The sequence below is a fragment of the Glossina fuscipes genome, unplaced genomic scaffold (genome assembly GCF_014805625.2).
Source record: "Glossina fuscipes isolate IAEA_lab_2018 unplaced genomic scaffold, Yale_Gfus_2 73, whole genome shotgun sequence".
NCBI lineage: Eukaryota > Metazoa > Arthropoda > Insecta > Diptera > Glossinidae > Glossina > Glossina fuscipes.
Window position 1 is genome coordinate 1,070,986 of NW_023998436.1, and position 22,060 is coordinate 1,093,045.

General features: G+C 35.6%; 1 protein-coding gene and 1 non-coding gene across 2 annotated transcripts in view; one reads left to right on the plus strand and one right to left on the minus strand.

Annotated features, from left to right (window-relative positions):
- The window catches only part of LOC119638092, a 39,374-nt gene extending 17,511 nt beyond the window's left edge, over positions 1–21,863 (plus strand). Inside the window, exons 3-7 of the mRNA XM_038034716.1 lie at positions 4,355–5,154; positions 6,715–6,850; positions 9,015–9,148; positions 21,555–21,789; positions 21,859–21,863. Of these exons, the coding sequence (XP_037890644.1) occupies positions 4,355–5,154; positions 6,715–6,850; positions 9,015–9,148; positions 21,555–21,789; positions 21,859–21,863 (1,310 nt within the window). The remainder of the gene's footprint in view (positions 1–4,354; positions 5,155–6,714; positions 6,851–9,014; positions 9,149–21,554; positions 21,790–21,858) is intronic.
- LOC119638162 lies at positions 75–239 on the minus strand. The gene has a single exon (XR_005247386.1). It is a non-coding gene; the product is annotated as a U1 spliceosomal RNA (small nuclear RNA).
- Positions 21,864–22,060: the final 197 nt, after the last annotated feature.

A 22,060-nucleotide genomic window follows, 5' to 3' on the forward strand; every position in this document is an offset into this window, starting at 1 on the left:
AAGTAAATCACAATAACCCCTCTCACCACCCTTCTTCTCTCTACTGCTTAAAACTTTTAAATTAATTTAAATATGTCGGGACGGCGCGTACGCCATTCCCGGCTATCAAAAATTACACGCACGAGTTATTCACATTAGGAATAATCGCGGAGGTCAACTCAACCGATAGTGCAATGGCCAAGCCTCACTCCGGGGGAACCGCCTTCGTGATCACGGTAACCCCTACGCCAGGTAAGTATGCTTTCATTTGCTTTGAAACTATTACTTCTGCTTAAAAATTCATAAACCAACTAAGAATTTTTGAGGGAAATATGAATTCAAGCAAATCTACAAACATGGTGTGTGAGGTAAACTAGAGAATTGTAAAGGTGGTAGTTACGAAGAAGAAAGCTGCTTGTTTGTATTGAGTCACAATGTATTTCGTATATCTTTACACGCCGTACATACTTTACAGGGGTACACACGCTGAACATAATGATTGCGATTTGCGTTGTACGCCTCTTGGTTTGAACCCATAGCTTGCTTGCCTTGCTTATGGATAGCGTTTATCTACATGAACGTTAATGAAAAAAGGCGAAAATAATAAAGTGAAATATCTCTTTAAAAAGTGATTTATACCCCACATCAGTTGCAGTGCAAGTTGTATTAAGTTTGTACGATCGTAAGGAACACACAGAAGGACTTAATATAGACTCATCTTTTATTATACCGATCGATTCAGATTGATGTTCTGATTTGCTCTAAGCCTGTCTGGCCGTCTACCCGTCTGACGTTATATTGCTGCTGAAAATTCCTTGCCTAACTAATTGCAGGAGTTAGCTCGCTACCCAGTCGTTCAACAGTTTATTATAAATCGACAGACACTTACCTTGACCTTCTCCTACTCCGGGAAACGTAAATTTCGTTAACTGCTTAAGGCCACACGCTTTATTTAATGACAATCAATTTTATACTAGAAGAAATCTACAATATACCTCCCTAGAATTTACGCTGTCCCTGACTAGACTAGTCCTCTTCCTGCAGTCAAGCGTCACAGTTCGCCTAGCTTAGTCCTCCTATTTTTTCGCATTCCTTTCCAAAATTGCTCCTCAGGGATTCAAATATACACGGTTCTAGCCGGATTTTCCAACTTACAATTTTTCAGCACGCTGGCTACCAACAGAGAGAAAGAGGAAATGCTGTCTTGATTTTCTCTATACCTATTTGTCATGATCGGTGCTGGCCATCAACTTGTAATCAGATTCGAAACCAGCTGACATGAGCTGAGTGCCATAATCGTCTTTTTTTGATCAAATTGTGCAAATAGTCGTTACACTCTGTTAATTCCTCTAGAACTTATCTACATTTGCTTAGAGAAAGTGCATATGTATAAGTGAACATTTGCAGGGGGTATAGCAATACATGTTTATAAAATAATTCGAAATAATATTCACTTAAGTACATGTAAGATAGAAAATGGAATAGTAAGATGACTATGTACTACACTAATACAATGAAAAGTAGACTAATCAAAAAATATAATATGGTATTATTATGAAATTCGCTTTTCTAAGATACAGTCCGTATCACTGGATCGTGGATATTTTGATCAAGAGAAATACACTTCAAATTTCCTTTATTTACAACTATATTTCTTAACAGTAGGACTATTCATAATTTATTTTGTCAGTACTCTCGGCTCAAATGTTCTTGTCCGACTAATTTTGCCTTCCACAAATATTCTATTTATATATACATTTTTACAATCATATTGCTATACCTAATTTTATAATTTCGTTTTTAATTCGTTAACCTGCTTTTCTGATACTCGTTTTTTTCGGCCGGCAGCTGCATGGCGCGCTGCGAATAAGCATTTAGTTTTTCCCTCTTTAGACAGTTTATTACTTAGCTGGAATGAACAGGATTTGGAATTTCCGCAACAGTATTAGTAATCATAATAATAGGACAAATCCTTTTTGCAGGTAGATGATGATTGAGAACCAAATTGGGTGACAAAAGCGATACCTGGACTTTTGGAGTCCTCGGTAAGGCGGTCTTTCAATGATCTTCACCTCACTTTACACTTTTTAGCTAAAAAATAAAAAAGTTGACTTCAACTGTTTATAAATTCTTATTGGACATACCTTCCTAGGATATTTCTCTTGCCTCTTGCCTTGCGCAAGCCTAAGAAGCATTTATCATACACCTGTTGCCTTTTGTATACCGCGCTCATTAACTACCCTTGTATCGCTAGTATACCTTAGGGAACTTATGGTAGAGGGGGATATCAAACTTATACAGATGTAAGCGAAACCCAGAAATACTTGAGATAGACTTAGCATTTATGGTATTATTCAATTTAGAGTAATTCAGAATTGATTCAGAAGCACTTTCTGCATCGATCTAAGCCTGTCCGTCCGTGTGTCCTTGCATTTTTGTTTTTAACCTACACATTACAATTTCTGAGATATTGGTATGCAGGGGTATTTTGGCTCAAGGACGTAAAGCTATTCAAAATATTTCGGACCGATTCACTTTGTAGACAGCTCTTCACATATAACGTGCTATTTTGGAAACTTATTATATGAATAACAGTATTAAACGAAACGGTGTAAGGTTTTTAATGATGGGCCACGTCCCGCCATAGTCTATTCACATATCTTCGAACTAATTAAGTTTTATTTATATACTTTAACTTTCATTTTTCAATTTGTTTAATTTAGTTTAATTTATTCTTCTTTCTGCTGAATGCCAAGTAATAAAAATGCAAATATCTATTTTAATTTTGCTTAATTTTTTCTCCTTTCTATTTGTTTTTCACACCATTAATAAAAATATAAATAACAGTTTTAAAGCTCGAAACCATATAACTTTGTTTTGTTTTCATAAATAAATACATCGCTGCTTTGTCTATCAAAAACTAGGCCGAAAATTTGTTGTGTTGTGTGAATGTTCAACTATATACAGATGCACACACAATCAATTTCATTTTGACAGTCCGTGTGCCACGCAAAACGCATAGCGTAATCATTATGTTTCTTAAACGAAGGTATGATAAGGAATGTTATATATAAGTATTACAATATATGAGGTACTAAAGAAAAGCGCAATTTCCCTGTAAATTTTCTGAATTTACATTGCCTATGACTCTTCTTCTTCAATATTTAGCGGGCGACGAGAGATGATTCGCCGTATTATAAGAAAAAAACCTGTCCGATATTCTTCAAACTTTAAAATTACAAAGATTTATAAAGCAATCCGGCTACTGATTATGTATTCGCATGAGTAACCGAGCAGGTGAGAACCGCGAATACCAAACAATGTTCGCGGCTTCAAATCTCAAGTGCGGTAGAGTTGTCTTTGGCGGAAGCTGTAGTGAGTGCTCGGTCGGTAAAGGCATAACACTTATCGATTGGTCATATATCCTCTGGGCTGCCTCCCTATTTCTTTGTCCTTCTTCTCTTCTTTCTGAGAGGCGCAGTTAAGACGAATAGGCGACTTGCTCTGAGTGATTGCTATAAATTGAAAGCCATTTAAAAGTTCATGGATGAACGGACGGACGGACGGACAGTTCGATATGTTCATAGTTATCTTATGAGTGTTAAGGACAATTATAGCACAACAAATATGTCAATGTTAGTGACCATTAGCGTTTCAATTAACTATAGACAACACTCAAATATTGAATGAGTGAAGCAAGCACAGTCACATGCACCTAGTACGGGTGCCTGGACACCTGAGACCCGAAAAACGCAAATATCTCTGACGCCGATTTATGCAGATTTCGCTAAGGGACATCCTACGACATGCTACATGAATTCGAGGCCATCTGCAGAGTCAGACACCAACGTACACTTTGTAACGCCACTGTATGGTGCTTCGAAGCAAAGAAGGTGGTGGGCTTCATAAGAATACTAAAACTGGCGGGCTACGGGCACGGGCGAGTACAGCAGATCTTTTAGGTCACGGTACGCATTGCCCACATAGTTAATAAACTATAGATACATAAACCGTACGAAGATCGAAAATGGCTGAAACAAGTAAGAACTTTGTGATATTCCAGAGCACACGCATTTTTTGAGTTCTTTCGTGAATTTTAGAAACACAGTGACGTATCTACTATGCCTTCAGCATTCCCTGATAGAGCTGAAGAATATATACCAAGCTTGATCTTACATTACTGCTACAACAAAGCAACTTAGAATTCATTTAAAACTTCTTTCAAGTTATGGTCGACTTTAATATATATGAGATATCAATCAATAATGTATTACTAACTAAATACCGTTTACAAATATTATAATAGCTAAGAAGAATGAACAAAAATTATTTTACTATCAATATTCGTCATATACTCTTTACTTACCCCATATAGGCTTTGCTGCGCTACGACTTTTGAAGGTATCAATACCATCGTATAAATTAAGAGGTGAATCCGTATTTCTTGAGTGTCAATACGAATTGGATAAAGTAAGAGATATGTCCTTGATAAATTCCTATAGTCCTAATCGTGACCATGAATATGATTCACAAAATGACGCATGGTTCACAAGTAAACGTGTCCGCACACACCAAAGTCAACAGGATACTAAAGCACAACGCTACTCACGGCATGCATACTATGAAAAGGATCTGCAAAATAAAAACGAACAACAACACACACAACGTTTTCATTCATATCAGCAACGGAAACTGCCTTATCACGCTCAGTATTATGAAGAACGAATACAAAAACAAAATCAACCGTACCATTATCAACAGTCACTCTCACAGCATACATCATATCAGCATGCTTATTATCAAACACCATTTTCATCATCGGATAGCCAAAGCATATATCGGGGGAGAAGTTCACCATCCGTAAGTCCAATTGGCGGAAATCGTTTAGAAGCAATTAATTCATATAACCCAGATATATATGGAAAACGCGATGATAATATTCATAAAATGAACGGTTTCGGGCATAACGAAGCTGATAATAGTTTCGGTGATTACAATGAACATTTTAATGATGACGAAAAGGAAGGGAAAGAGGAAGAAGATTATAATGAGGAGGAAGAAGGTGAGGCTTTGTATGCCATAAAATGGTACAAAGACAGCGAGGAATTTTATCGTTATGTGCCAAAGGCGAAACCACCAAAAACTAGTTATAGAGTTGATGGCGTGCAAGTGATTGTAAGTAAACATTTTAATATATCTGCCATTATTGCTTTTGTTTGTTGGTTTGTGATTCCTATAAAACATGGATGAGAAATATCAAAGTTTAAGCTAGAAAAAGTCCTTTACGATGAATACTTTCTTGTCCGAATTTAAGCATAATCCAGAAAATTTCAACCTATTCAGAATAATCTCTTCATTCGTATTCAATAGAAAGCTAATCGATTACAAACTCAAGGGCGTTGCCAGAAAAGTTTCTTTAAATTTACTTTTTTTGTCACTTCATAGGCTGCTTGTAAGTTTACACAGGTCTCCTAGTCACGCTTTCTCCCTTCCCTTTATTACGTCCAAATAGTGGAAGCTTTCCTTGGCAAAATTGCTATCAAATCTCTGTCTTGCTAGCGGAACATTTAGCTTAGGGAACAAGCGAAAGTCGTTTAGCGCAAAATTTAGTGATAGCTCAGAAGAATGGCGAAACAGATATAGCCGAATATCCCGGTTAAGATAACTTCATGGCTGTCCACGAAAACCGTCGCCGTTGCTCTTGGATCCGTTTTTATTTCTCAAAGGGAATAGTGCATCCAAGTTTCATCTTCAACAATTAAACGAAGCTAAAACCCTCGTCCACAGCGCCTAAACTGCGCTCAAAATGCTTTGCCGGCGAGCAAATGCTTTCAACTTTCTCGTATCGAAATCTAGACACTATATGTGATGAACACTTTCTTTGAAAATGTTCATAATCTCTGCTATGTCTCTCACATTAATTTGGTGGTCAGGAACCACTCAGTGAATATGTTTTCGTTATAGGTTACAGTTTATAGTCGTATAGACCGCTCGTGGTAACTTAAGCTGCCACGGTCACGTTTCAATTTATTTACCTAAAATTTCATGATAGTAAGAAATGATGCCATTACACAGCGTCCAACTTGCCTTTAATTTGTGCATGTCTTGTTTCTATGCTCAAGTTTTTCTATTCCCGACTAACGATTGCCAATGTGGAAAATTTGAACCGAAGACGAGCATTTTTTCATATAAAAGTTCCTACAGAAACTAATCCTTCATAAGACAATAAAGTTTGTTTTTTGCTGTTTTATGACGAAAATTGATCCTGGATACCGATTAGGCATAAAAATTTACCGCGCTAAGTTTGGACCGCATTAGTTCAATTTTCCGACCACTTGTAGAAGAGTTCACACGAAAAGTATGTATTTTACGACGACAATCAATAATATGTTAACGTAGAATATTTATCTGACTCGTCTCTAGCTCTTTATATTCTACACTACTTATATATTAAGCTTGTGTGGATGTATGCAATACCCAGAAAGGCTTCAAATATACCCACTTTATATTATACCAATCGATTCAGAAGAATTTTCTGATTTGAATTATGCTTGTCTGTCCATCTACTCTTCTGTTGAATCTACAAGCCACTATTATGATGAAATTTGATGCACTGACATGAATAATTGTACGATGGTGTGTGGTACTTAATGATCGGCCGTAGTCCACTATAATGTTTTTACTTGTTATGTTTGCAAATAAACTATAATTTATTTTATATTTTTTTCTCATCAGGAAGAACATTCCGACAGCAGTCGAGTGTTATTAAAAGGTTTAACAATAAATTCTACCGGCTTATATCGCTGCGAAATTTCAGCAGAAGCTCCCAACTTTTCATCTGTTGAAGCCGAGGGTCATATGGATGTGGTCTGTAAGTATACAAATAACATTTAAGTGCAAAGCTTAATTAAAACTATTAAAAATAATTTGAACAAAATGATAAAAGCTTAACTGGAACAAGAGATTAGATAAAATCTATATATATGCATACAGGTAATGTATGGACCTTTGGGTTAACGCGAGTACTTGTTATAAAGCCTCACATCACGGCACCCGGTCGTGCGTAACCCACGCTCTCAACAGACTTAGACAATCTCCATAAACTAGGGGCCTGAACTACAGCTTGAGAACCAGATTTATTTATTGTGCATGCCCCAATAAAGGCATTTTGGGAAATCTTGAGACCTATGCTTACCTCCAATTATTCATGTTATGAATGATGAAAACCTCAGCCACCATAATATTCCCCGAAGGACCGTACCTAGCAGACAGGACTTGCTATCACAACTAGCAAATTCCATTCCTAAGAACTTCCTCTATATAGACATGGATATCAAGTGGACTGCTGACCCTCGTGCAGCTTACATGTAATCTATAAAGCCTTTTGCTTTACTTTACGTAAACTATCCACCACTTCTGGTAAGTGTGTATTCAATTTGTGCGGACATATGCAACACCAAACAAGTGACAACGCTACAGCGGTACGCAGTCAGCTATTAAAAAAGCTACACTACTTCGTTTAATACACTTAATAAAATTCATATGGCGACCTTCAAAATAATGTATTATATATAGAAAGCAGTCCGATCCGAAATATTTTCAATATCCTTCGTCCTTGGCGCGAAGCATATCGGTGTACCAAATTTCATCAATATAGCTCAAACGTTTTGGCCCGTAGGACAAGATGGACAACCCCAGTGACAAGGTTAGATAGATTCAAAGTCACTTTCTTGGTATAATAAAAGGTGGATCCTACCGGGTGTTGCATACATCCGCACAAAATTAACAAATCCTTGCACCATCAGTGGTATAGGCTATGAAAAGACATAAGGTGGACTCGTTTGTACTCAACATTAGCTATAAGATTTGTGGTACAGCTGAAATGCCTTCTTTTTATTAAATATTTCAATTTTGGTTGCAATTCACCAAGTGTTGCACGATTTATTCATTTTGCCAAAACGATTACAACGCCTAGGAGAAAACGCCAGGGATCCCACAGGGTGTATGTGTTCTTAATCATCATCAAATTCTAAACGATTTAACAATGTTCATCCGTCCGCCCGTCACTGCCTGTCCGTCTGCGTAATGTCTGTTGTAAACATTCTCGTGGCAACAAAAATGAAGCCAACGACTTCCAATTTCACAGAAACATTAGAAGGTTGGTATTGAAAATGGACCAAATCTATAGAATAAAACGGACACCCACAGCACCACGTAAACTGAGAACACCTCTGTTTTTCAAAAGGAATGAAAAATTGCTTTTCTTCTCATAACTCATAACCTATAGGAGGTAAATGTACATAAGTTTGAATGCTTATTCCATGGGCGACGCTGTAGCATATGCGCACAAAGATGGAAAAAATTGACCACGCTTACCCAATATTATAGGGTACCAAAAGTGAATTTACTTTGCAATACCTTTATAAAGCCCAGAAGCAAGCTTTGAGAACTCCAAAAGTATATAAATTCTTAGCCAGTTTCAAATTTGGAATGCACGTAAACATGTTCTATTCATCGGTCCATGTGTCTATCCGCGCAACTGTGTGACTAATGAAGATATTGCCTACAAATTTGCAAAAGAATTTGAAATTGACTTAAACTTTTCCAAGAACACGCCTACAACACCCAATCGCTTATGGGTCAAAAAATTTTATTTTGAAAAGAGAAAACATCACCCGCGCCCACTCCATGTTATGAAGAATGAAAATTTAGTTCTTTAATTTTTTTTGTTTCTTTTAGGATAACGGTATCGATATAAAAGGTTCGATTACCACCGAATATAATTTTCTTACTTGTTTTTTTTTTTTTTCTTTTTGTTTCTTTACTTCTTATATGCTTTGTATTGGTTTTTAATACTGATTAGTATAAGATTTGCTTCTCAAAATCAATTGAGTTCCGCTATTCATTTATTTTAGTTGAGTTTCATGTGTAAGTAAATAAATAAATAAATGAAAAATTAAATAAAAATCTCTGCTTACGTAGTTAAGATTAAAAAAAAATTTGTTATTTTACCTTTATTTTACCTAACTTTACAGATCTTCCCCGTGACGGGCCGTACATCAGAGGGCAACAACCACAGTATCAAATTGGAGAAACTTTAGATTTAAATTGTACCTCAGGCAAATCACATCCAGCTTCGCATTTACATTGGTTCATAAACGACGAAGCGGTAAGTCTGAAACAAAAATAGTAGTGCAAAGGACACTGTAGAGGAGATTTGTACCGTTTATGGGACTGGTACTAGGACGATTAGAACTGTCTGGCTGGGTGAAGGCAGCAGCGGCGGATACAGACCTCATCAAGAGTATGCGGGGAAAATCTGCGATATGGTGTTCGCTGTGTAGTAGATACCACTAACATTCACAAGACAACGGTACATAGTCATGTAATCAAGATGGGATCTGTCACCTATTGATTTCGCATCAACAAAAAAAGGAAGAAGCTTATGGGACATCATAATAATAATTTCTTGTCAGGGTACCTGACGCAACGACGAACTTAATCCTCGGTACAAATTAAATGGCAAATTTTCCCCTCGCATCACAACTCGAAGCGAACATACCTTCACCTAACATGATTCTCCCTTTATTTTCGAAAAAACTTACTTCGCATGGTAGACGTTATAAGGAAAAGAGTCCAAAATGTGAACTAACCTGAGCACAATTCATTGAAATCAATCTTCTTGCCATGGACCTTTTTACTATTCGTCACTCGGCTTTGTTGCCATTTGAAGTCTTACATTTCATAAGTGCGCTGATGCGAATTGGGATACAAAAAAAGACCAACAGACGTGACCCAAATTTGGTAAAGGTTTTACCTCAAATGATGATACAAGTATAGTCCATTTACCACAGTGAAATGTTTAAATGAAACCTTTAAGTCGAGGTGTAATTCTTTTATTAATAAAACTGTCAAGTTAGTCAGTTAAATAATTTTCAAAACACCGTATACATGTGTAATGGGTAGTTCGGAAAGTAATTTCGTTTTTTTTTCCAAAAGTGGACTTAATTGTAGAGACTTGAGCCGAATTTGTCATTACGCATATTAACGGGTGCAATAGAAAGATGTGTTTTTGAAAAGATTTCTTTGATTCTGCGGAATAGCCTTTGTTCGCTGCCTTATATGCTACGGAAAGTTGAAACTATGAATGGTATTGAAGCAAGAGAAAAATGATTGAGTATGCATGAAGAAGATGTATTGACAGAAGACCAGTGCCATAATTGGTTTACAAAATCTCGTGAATGTGAAAATTGAATATTCGAGCGCTTGACACAACTTGTCGCACAAGGGTATAATAAGTTCGCCGAGACGAATTCAATACCCAGAGTGCCAACCTTTAATTATATCGATCGATTCGAAATCACTATCTGAGTTGAATTAAGCGGGTCTGTGCGTCTGTCCGTCTTGCTTCCTTGTGCTCAACCTACAATTCGAAATTTTTCAGATACCTTTGATGACTCATTTGCTTTGGCTGAATGATGGACTCTATCGAAAATGCTTGCGATCGGACCACTTGTTCTGCTACTTCCCATATAACACTTTGTTTTCAAAAGTTATTATATGAATAAGTGTAAAAGACTGTAGAGTGTTTAACGGGAGATCGTATCCCAGTAGAGTATTTTTACTCATCCTAATTTAGTTTGTTACCTTCAAACTGCTGCCAAATCGCACAAAATAACGATTGCTTACGTTTTATACATATATAAACTGTAACAGTAATAAAAAATTTCATTCTTCGATTATCGCAGTAAAGTTTAGTACGAATTATTTTCTTCGGAGCTCTAAGCCAGAATTATAGACTATTCGTTTTAGTACCAGGATAATGCAGTTTCTCGCATTGCGTTCCTTTTTGCAGACATTTGCTTTTTATCGTTCTGCTTACGTTCCATTCGCTTTATTTTTTCTTTTCTTCTTCTTCTCTTCACTTCTTGCTATTTTCGAAATTGGGCAACAAATCAAGGGGCATCGTTTTCTCTCGATTGAGAAACCAAACATATATCATTTACTATGGAAAATATTGGCATAAGATTCAATACAGATGCTGGTTACAGTGATGCCAACCTAAGAAAAAGAAACTACTTGTTCATACACGGACGCAATTTGAATAGGGTAGTCCTACTGCCGTGTAAACAAAGCTCTCATCAAAGCATCAATAGATTGAATGAAAAAATTATCTCTCTATTTCAAGATATTTATTTATTTACCAATTCCAAGTTTCCTGTTACAAAAACGATCTCGATGATCCTAGTTTTTGAGTACACTTTGTTCCCTCCACTTGAGGTAATTTCATCAATAATACGCTCAATATTCGCTTTTATTGAAGATTGATGCAAATAACCCTCCAAAATGTAATCCAAAGACGAGGCCAGGAATTTCCTCAATTTATGATTTCATCAAACTTGCCACAAAATAAATCGTGTGGGATGCTGTGTGCCACAATCTCTCGTCCTGTCGAAAACAGATGTTGTTTAGATTAACACTTACTCACTGAACCAGTAAGATGCAAGTGAATATCATATACAAAAACGTGATCTGATTCAAGTGAATTAACGAAGTAGAAAATTGTTGACCTTACCTTACCTTACCCTGCTTATCCTACCTTCCTGAATATGACTAGCAATAACAAGACGATGTCGATAATTAAAATGATTTCATAAATTAAGTACGAAACCTACGTGATTTTACTGAAAATGAGATTTCTTAAAATGTTTAAAGCAATTAAAGGTTTGCAATGCTTTACCCGTCGACGATATAAAGTAAAGAGAAGATTTATGCAGCTGGTCAGTGACGAAAAGATTAACAGCAATTCACAGGCAAGTTGACAAGAGAAAGAATTAACAAAAAAGACACAACAAAAGCTGGTGTTGGTGACCTGTTTTCAAAAGAGTAACATTTGCTTAAAGAAGTTACAGGTGAAAGGTGATAGGCAAAGAGCGAGAGGAATTCAACCAAGAAGCGTTGATACGTTCTTCAATATAAGAGTTTTCAATAAAGCCGATAGTCGCAGATGCCAGTGCTCTAAGACTTTAATTTAAAAATTCTCTTATTTCTCTGGTTAAGTGAATAATAATAACAGTAATAAGAAATGGAAAAAAATGTACCCCTTTTTGTATCCTACACCAATTGTGGTACAGAATTAAGTTAGTGCGGACGCACGCAACGCGCGGAAGCGCTTAAGATGCATGCACTTTTTATTATACCGATCAATTCAGAATCATTTTCTAAATCGATCTAATCTAATCGATCTGTCTATCCGTCTGCCCGTCTGATGTTAGGTTGCAATTATCGAGATATTTTGACGAACTTTGGTACAATGACTTGTTTTGACCCAAGGACGAATGCTATTGAAAATGATTCGGATTGGTCAACTTCTTCGACCACTCCCCATATAGCAGCCTATTCTGACAAGTCGTTAAATGAGGAATAATTGCAGTTTTCAAAAATTCAAAGCAAAGGTGGTTAACTAGTGTTTCAGCATTCCAAATTGGTGTAAAATCTATCGATAGGCTGGCGAAATTTTTTGAACCCGCTCTCATATAATCGTCCTTACAGAAATTGAAGCTTTATATGGTAAAGAGATCGAATTTGCACTATTTCATGGTGAAAATTTGCTTATAATTTGACAAAGAAATCCACTTTACCGAATTTGGACTACATAGGTCTATTTTTTGAATGCCACCGCATGTAAAGATTCTCATAAAACGTAAATCCGTATATGTCAAGAAAGCCTAATTGTAAGAGTTTTTTGTAATGAAAATTTGTTTATGACAGTAATTGAATAAAAAAAATTAAATAGACTTTGTTTAAACCACATGGATCTACTTCTTGGCCCCACTCCATATAAGAGATGTCATGAGTAGTAAGCCGTTCCGAAAAAGACTTAATTTTTATTACTTTATTTACTTATTTTATTTATTTATTTAGTTTTATTTTACCTATTTATACATGAAATTCAACTAAAGAAAATTATAGTCGAATTCAGTGCATCTTAATAGAAAATCTTATACTAATTGTTTTAAAACTAGTAAACAATAAAAAGGCAGAAAAAAGGATAATAATAGAAAAAAATAATAATTCTTGTACAAATAAATAAAAAGAGACAAAAAAAAAGAAGAAAAGCAGGTACACAGCTAGCATAGAAGCACACCCGCAACAAAAACAGATCCAGGTTGCAAGTGAACCTAACCCTAAACCATTGCAAACATGCATAAGCTTGGCAACCAACACATTAACAACACAATATTATTTTAAATAAAAACTGAGATACTGAGAATCAAATGTCAATTTAACTACGACATAGGTAAATCGGGCATATTAAGGAAAGTTGCTTTAATAGATTTACAATGAGATAAAACCGCATAGCTCGCCAGCACAAGATATAAGTACACATGATGAATTTTCGTCAGGTCCAGGCGCATAATTACATTTTAGAGAGCTCAACACTATACAGAGAAAATCGAACCTTCCAATATGCGAGCTTTGATGTCTGACTACCAAAGCCAAGGAATAATTATACTAGGCAAAGTAATAGTCGACGTCGCCCGACTATAATGTTCTCATTTGTTTTCGATTGCGTTAGTATACTAGATTTCATCAAAACCTCTTGAAAAGATCGACCTACAAGTTGAACATATGAGCACATGGACCCACGTCAGATGGACAAACGGACAGGAAAGCTTGGATCGCAACAGAAAACCACTCTGAATTGAACGGTGTAATAAAAAGTGCTGCATACGTTCGCACAAACGTAATATACTCTGCTTCGCAGGCGGTGTTAGAGTATAAAAATTCTCTTTAGAGTTTACAGCTTATTGGCACTAATAAGGAGAACATAAATTCGAGTTTGAAAACGATTTAAGAATTTTCATTGCAATCAAAAAGTTTTGTTTTCTTTATCGAGAAATTCTCTTCAATAATGAAAAGCTTAATGTTTTGAAAGTGTGTGCACAGTAAATCATTCAAATTGTAATACCATCACGATTTATTGCTTTGAAATTATGTTATGAAAGAGTCTTTTAGCTTAAAAGTGTTCAAGTTTTAAACATTTGCCTCCAAAGATTGTGAGTGGAGTGAGGCTAACTTGCTTTTACTTGTAATTGAATGAACCATTTCAAGGGTATTGATTTTCTGTTGTTGATTACAAGCACAAAATGACTGCACATTAGTGCATACGTAGAGTTAATTACTTTGGATGAGTATTGTATTGCAGCATATACAACCCTTTTGTAACCTCACCTAATGTAAGTAATTCTGTTGGTTTTGACGAATAACATTAATAGCAAGTAAGAAAATTAAATGCGGTCAGAATCGAGTCTTTTACACCCATCACCGTTTACCCCAAAAAAGACAAAAGAAGTAAAAAATAATTAAATTTTCATGCTCTATAATATGGAGTGGGCGCAGTCGGTTTCTTCTATTTTCAAAATAAAAGTTTTTATCGTTAGGCGGGTCCTTTGAAAAGTTCAGGTCAATTCGAAATTCTTTTAGCAATTTTTACGTGATATCATTCATTTTCGGAAAAATGTTTAGAACAAATTGTACAAAGTTGCGTAAATAGACCGATGAACAGACGAACAGGCGGACCTGTTTAGGTGCATTGCAGCCTTTTTCTGCGCGTTGTTAAGTGCTTTGAAAAAATAATTAAATTTTGATATATTATAATATTGGGTAAGCGTAGTCTTTTTTTTTTTTAATTTTATGTATAGATGCTACAGTGTCGCCCATACGATATGAGTTCAAATTTATGTACATCTACCTGCTACAGTTTACGAGTAAAGAGCCAAAACCAATGTTTCATTCCCTTCGAAGAACAGAGGTATTGCCAGTTGACGTAGCGCTGTGGACATGTCCTACGACCGATTTGGCCTACTTTCGATACCTGAACCTGAGTGCAAGAACTTGTACTGTTTCTGCCAAAAGAAGGTTTACAACACACAGACGGACGGATATGCTTAAATCGATTCAGAATTTGATGTTGACCAAAACCATATGCATTTCGTCGGGCCGCAATAATGATATCGTTAAGCTAGAGTGGTTCATAAGACATTATAGTCAACTGATTCTATCAAGCGTACTCTGTTGCGGTTAGTTGGCTTTATTGTCCATGTTCGTAGCTCGTTGCGTCTAAGTTATGGCTTCTTGCGTTTTACGTTATCGTAATGCAACCACTTTTCATCACTTTTTTTGCTATCCACTGGCACTTTCCTTCGAATTAAAAAGAAAAATGCCGGCTTTTTGACAGTTACTTTTCTTTTAAAGCTGAAAACGATAATGCTGTTGTGTTGTCTTAGTTCAAACGGATTTATGCTATAGACCCACATCTTATTAGACCAAGTAGCTCAGAGGTTCATTCTATAGTATACCTAGATCTGCGTCCGTCTGCCCCTCTAGTTGCCTAATGTCTCTCTGTCAATGTATTTTTCTCAGTTGGACTGACAGGTCGCTATTTTCGATTTAGTTTCGCCTTTGAACCAAGCCGATTATATCTACTGCCACATCTCATATAACACTCCATTTTGAAAAAAAACTCATATATATATATATAACGGAGTTTGTTATATTTATTACTTTTAGTGAAGAATTGCTAAAGAAAAGCATTCGGTAAAGTTCATTTAATACGGCAAAGTACACGCGATATAACCGTTCTTTCGAAACCCTTCTTTTCGAAAATAGGCCTATAAACACTTAATTTCCATATAAAATGGTGGTTGTTCAAATATATCTACGATACAAAGTTTAAAACGCATAAATCTGTTGTGGGATCTTACTCTCATATATTGTTTCTTACAAAAAGTAAGACTTCATTTAAACGGCAACAAGATATGACTTTTGACTTCTGACGAAGAATAGTGAAGAATCGTACTAACCGTAGCGGTCTTAACTATTTAATAATTCGCTGACAACAGACACGCTTAGCTTCGTTTCACTTTAACGAAATCGTATATGTTGCGGTGTAAGCCCAAAGTCAGTACTTTGAAAGGAGTAGTCCTAGTAGCCCTGATCCACTACCTCTTTTCTTCAGTTATTTGTCCATTTCATCCTCGTCTTTGAAATGCTAGTTAACCAATACAAAATGTACCGTAACTTTTGATACCCGAAAATTGCTTAAAAGCATGAGAGCAACATCAAAATATTTTCATTTCTTTTATTTCTTCTGCGTTTTAAGCAGAGAAGGTTTGTTTATTTCGTAACAGTTATGCAGTAGCTTAGGGAAATTGTTTGCATTCTTTATAACAATAGTTCGAAAACAATAGCAACAGACAAGAGGAAATAAAGAAAATATAAGATTATGTTCGCTCGTGAGCGAATGTTTTATACCCGTCGTCGTTATCTTAAAAAAGACTAAAAGAAAAAAAAAAAAAGATTAATTTTCATACTCTATGATATTGGGTGGACGTAGTTGGCTTTTTCCATTTACAAAATAAAAGTTGAAATATATATGTTGTATGTGTCATGGCTTATGAGTAACAAACAAAAAAATATGGAAAACAAAGGTGTCCACAGTTTTTGTTGCATTGGTGTGTGGTTGTTGTGGTCATGTCTTCTATGCTGTTTGCAAATTTTACAAGCGATATCTTATTTTTACTAATAGGAGAATGGTTACCGTGGATACTATACAGTTGGACAGTTGGACAGTTGGACATGTTCAGGTGCACTCCGAATTTGAAACTAGTCACTTTATACACTTTGTGGAGTGTTTCCAAGCTTGTTTGTCCGTATTAAAAAGGCATTGAAATACAACTTGAAGTTTGATATTCTATGATATCCGGTAGGATTCCACGCTGCTTGTACGCGTTTTATAGCATAAAATTTTGTTGGATTATTTTCTGTTGTTTATGAGTAGTAAGCAAAAAAAAACCATTTTTCATTCCCTTTCAAAAACAGAAGTGTTTCCAATTTAGCCTGCACTGTAGGCATCACCTCAACTCAACCTGCGTGCAAGAACTTTCGATGTTTCTACCCAATTTGAACTCCTTAACTTCATTTTTGCGAGCAGGAGAATATTTACAAGAGACATTACACAGATGGACTGACGGACAACCGGATAGGCGGACAAGCTTAAATCAGTTTAAAATTTTTGGGGTCTCTGAAGCTTCTTGCTGAACCTTGCAAACGTTTTGACAAAATGAATATACCCCTCATCCTTCGGTGATGAATGTAAAAGTCAGTAAAAATTAGTTGGCTGCAATTATTAAAGACGAATTTCAAAAAATAAGAAGAAGATAATCTTTAAGAACTTTCCTTCTTGCAGTGAGGACTATTTATTGTATCGTCAAGATACTTAAATCCGGCAGTACAACGACTCCTTAATACATATATAATATAGACAGACGGACATACGCACAGAAAATCTTAGATCGATTCAGAAAATATTCTGACAAAAAATTGGTCTATCGCAAGTTTCTCTGAGTCTTGCATACATATGCACACACTTAATATACCCATGTAGCACAAGTGGTGCATGATATAATAAAATTTTCATGAATAACGTGAAAGTTTGGTAAGTGCAAGGCAAGATTTGACGTCTTCTGACCTTACATTGAAAAAATACTTTGCAAAAGTTCTATTAAAGAGAAGTCATCAATAGTTAATGAAATTGACGTAAATTTTATTGTTTAAGAAAGAAGCAATACGTTGAAATTGTTAAGTAAGAAAATAGAAAAATATTGAGAAAGTTTTCAATTATTATCAAAAATTTTTGCAAATATTTGAGAAGAAATCTATTAATGTTTAATAGCATTTTATATCAAGCTATCCTGGAAAGTTCATCATCACTAACCGAAATTGTCGCTGCTTTTATTCGTTTGAATGTCGATAGGAGCCTACGATATGTGATTATTTATTCATTCGTCTTTATATGTTTGTCTTATTTAATGGTTGCGCCAAAAGAAGGGAAATATAAAATTTATTATATACTTAAAGAAACACTTTAAAGCTGTTATGTGTGATAAAATGCTTTGCATTTGAAAGCAACTATACTAAGTAGTGTTATCGAAGACTATTGCATTACTACTAGAATAGTAGATGAAATTTCCACCAAAAGCAGTAGAAAATAATTCCATTCGCAATGCAATATTTATTGCATTGAGAAAAAAAATCGATGGAATACTTGAGTGTGTTTACACTTATTTTTCATTTAATATTCTTTAGTTTCGAAAATTGCAAGATATACCTCAAATAATTGAATGGTTTTCCAATTCAATTTCATATATAACCTATCATATACATACCTCATATATAACAATATGGTAAGAATAATGAAATATGTAAGCAGTCTTTTTATGTACAACACCATAGAGTGATGATACATATATAGATCCACATACCTCCGAAAGTTTACGTGCACACATGCCATTATAGCTTAATTAAGCGGCAGACTTGCCGTCGTCCGCGACGTTTAGGTGATGAATTGTTCACCTCCGTCATACCCCAGAATGTAAAACATTTTCACATTACTTTTAGGGCTTATACCAAAGGTAGGGTATCAAATATCAAAGATTTTACATGGTCCAAATACTTCTCTCTCAGCAAGGCGAGGCATATCTAATACGTGCCATTATTTAGTGCCATAGAAATTTTGGGGAACCAGATCCACTGTGACATCCCCTATAGGGAGTAAGCAACTGTCAGCTTTCAATTCTTTCTACTCCAGCATGCGTCGAAAATCACGCTCTTCTTTGTGCAATATAATGTGTGAGCATCTTAACACCCGTGATCCTCATAGTTCGGACTGCAATGTTTTCAGATATTCCGATTTCACTCATGCTTGCATTCCGATTACCCGTTCATCCTGAATTGACAGCAAATCTTTTCTCCATAAATTTTCAAGATCCAGGGATAAATATATATAATAAATAAATATCGGGACCTAACGCGCTTCTACTCTTCCGGTACCCTTAATAATATCACAGACCTGTGATAAGTCTTGAATCTCCGTAGTACCTGATTTTTTTTTTTTTTTTTGGTAAAGAAGTCTGAAGGTAGATAATTTCTTACACTCTCTATTGCTTCTTCGTGTAGAATTCCGATCGCAGCGAAAGGTGGAGGGACACTAGATTTTGCAGTTAAAGCAGCCGAAAATATGCACGAGAGGCTCTAGGAAATGTGTACATTTTGGATAAAAGAAAAATTCTGAACCGGCTGCATGTGTTTGTATTTTTCTGCCCGCCAGTTCACTTTTCGATCTATGGGTTCGGCGGTTAAAAAAAAAAACATATAAGAGAGTTATATTCGGTGGGGGTCGAATCTCGCATACCCACCACTTAAACCCTTGGTCCACTTGAGATATTCATGTCCAAAAAATCGATTTTTTCTAAACGTCCCAAGATTTTATGTAATAAATGTCCACCATAACTAAACTAGAACTAACACAACTTATCTCCAACCCTTTTCATTTGATACCTATATCGAAGGTATTTTCAAGAAGACAGATATACACTAAATCGTGAAGTCTGCCATAATTAAATTAGAATTAACATATTTAACTTCTCGCATTCTACTCTTCAAGTCGTTTTATGTGACGCCCATATTAACGGTATTGTAATGAAAAAATTAGTTCACTAAATCGCAACGTCCGAGATACTGAATTTGGAACAAATTCTCTTATTTGATACCTATATCGCTGGTACTACTAAGAAAAAATTACACTACTAGGTTGCGGTCTCTACCACACTAATTTTCGAATTAATCTATTTTTAGACAGATAATATATCCTCATTTGAGGGATGTAGAAAATAGTTTTAAACATTTTTTACTATTGCACGTAAAAAGTAGAGTGTTTCGCAAAGTAAATGTGGGAAATTTCATCCTTCTAATTTTTTTTAATTTCTGAGTAACGATAAATTTTTGTTAAGAAAAACAAAGTTGCGTTTAATCTCTACTGCGGGTTTCTACTCTGCCTTGTTTGTCTTATGATAAATAGGCATAAAGTCTCAAAAAAGTGAAAAAAATTAGATTTTATTGTTTGTAACTTTGTGTGGGCAAGGCCGATTTTTCCTATTTTGTGAGTAAATGTAAAAAATTTCAGCCTTCTACTTATAAAAATTTGTGAGTAACGAGCAAAAACCCACATAGTTTTGTTAAGAAAAACCGATTTGCGTTTAGTTTGCGCTCCTCTGCGGGTTTCTGCTCTGACCGATTTGGCCCATTTTCAACACCAACCTGGACCCAAGAACATGAAATGTTGCTACCATATTTAAAGTCGATACCTGCATTTTCGCAATCAAGTGAATGCCAACAACAAACACCACACAGAGGGACAGACGTGGCTAAATCGATTCAGAATTTCATGCTGATCAAGAATATATATATAGTTTATACAGTCTCTGAAGCTTCCTTTAAAAAGCAAACAAAATGAATATACCCCGTATCGTATCCTATGGGTATAAAAAAAAAATTTTAATTTTTTATATACATGGAGACATCTGATATCTCCACGATTACTTCCTAACAAGCCAAAATGCGTTGTTATCCAAAACTGATATCAATATTTGCCAGCAATAAAACTTCAGAATAAGCGCGGACGCGATTGTCCTAAAAAAATCTGCTCGTTTACCAAAATCTCTAAGTTATTGTCCATAGCCGATGTCAATCAACAATTTGATATACATAAATATTTCGCAATGCCATCCGAAGAGTAAGAACGAACAAAGGACTCAAGTACTTTTAAGTGCTCTGTACATCGGACGGACAGACGGAAGGATAATAATATATATTTCTTAAAAAATATTTTTCATGGCCAGCCACTCATTTTTATTACCTTCTTTGGCAGCATATAAGTCACGCGTTCAACAAACAATTCGTTCTTTAAGCCTATTCATGAAAGGCACCGTTTTTAGTATCGCCATAAGAACGGTGAACGCTGCCTACACCGTCGATAAGGTGTAATCAAACAGAACAATGGCTAGTGAAAGTGACAAATGGGATAAACCGATTCAATGCTTGTAATATATTCGGGACGGATTTTACCCTATGTGAGTCTGATTATTCTACTTTCAATAGCTGTCTACCTCAGTGTCTTCAGTTGATATTGGCTGTGTTCCGCAGTATCAGATGGGCAAGTTGAATGCTTCATCCTCAATCCAATTTTAAAATGCAAACTTACGATCTTCAAGCCAATTTATATATATATGTATATATAACGACATTATAGATCAAGTACATATGTCCTAGCGGATGTTGGAAGGCTTTGGTCCGGTTATATCCTGAATTTTCTCACAGCTCTAGCAGTAAAGTGTAAAAAGAAAACGGAAAACTTAGGCAACAGAAAACTGTGAGTAGTTACCTCTACAAATGAAAAACAAAATTCGCTCCATCCACCTAACACGTAAGCTGCCAAATATTCATCCAAGGGGTCACTCAACAGATTACAACGGACACGTCTTGACCATGCTGAACGTTGAACGGAACGTCCAATGTAACGTGTGCGCAGTTCCTTGTAGAGATCTTGGCAACCTTATAATTTTTCACGTCATGTTAATGTCCATTATCCTCTAACTTATTAACCTACATATAAAATATTTTAAAATAGGTTTGTAAAATTGTTATCTTGATTGTTGTTTATTTTTATTTTTCAGGCACTTGATGAACTTAATTTAATACGTTACAATGAAACAATTCATCGTTACGGCCTCATAACAACAACATTAGGCTTACAGTTGACAATCGAAACGCGACATTTTCACAAAGGAACAATGAGCGTCAAATGTCTGGCTAGCTTATCTCCAATGTTTTGGAAAAGTGACAAAGAAACTGTTTTACAACGACGACAACGACCGGGTTTAATTGACAATCGCGAGGCCATGTTGTTAGGTAAGAGAATTGTGATTATGTACATAAACAGAACGTATTTGATTTATATTCATGTAAATTTGTAAGTAGAATAACTCTCATACATATATATATATACATATATACATACATAGGCATACATATTATGTATTCATGTTCTCGGTCATATTTCACTAAACTGCACACTTTTCTGACATACGTATACTCGTTCATGCCATTCGCGTGAACCACATTCAAAAACAAATTTATTTAGAATTTTTGTTTTTATTATACGTTACGCTATATGAGATAA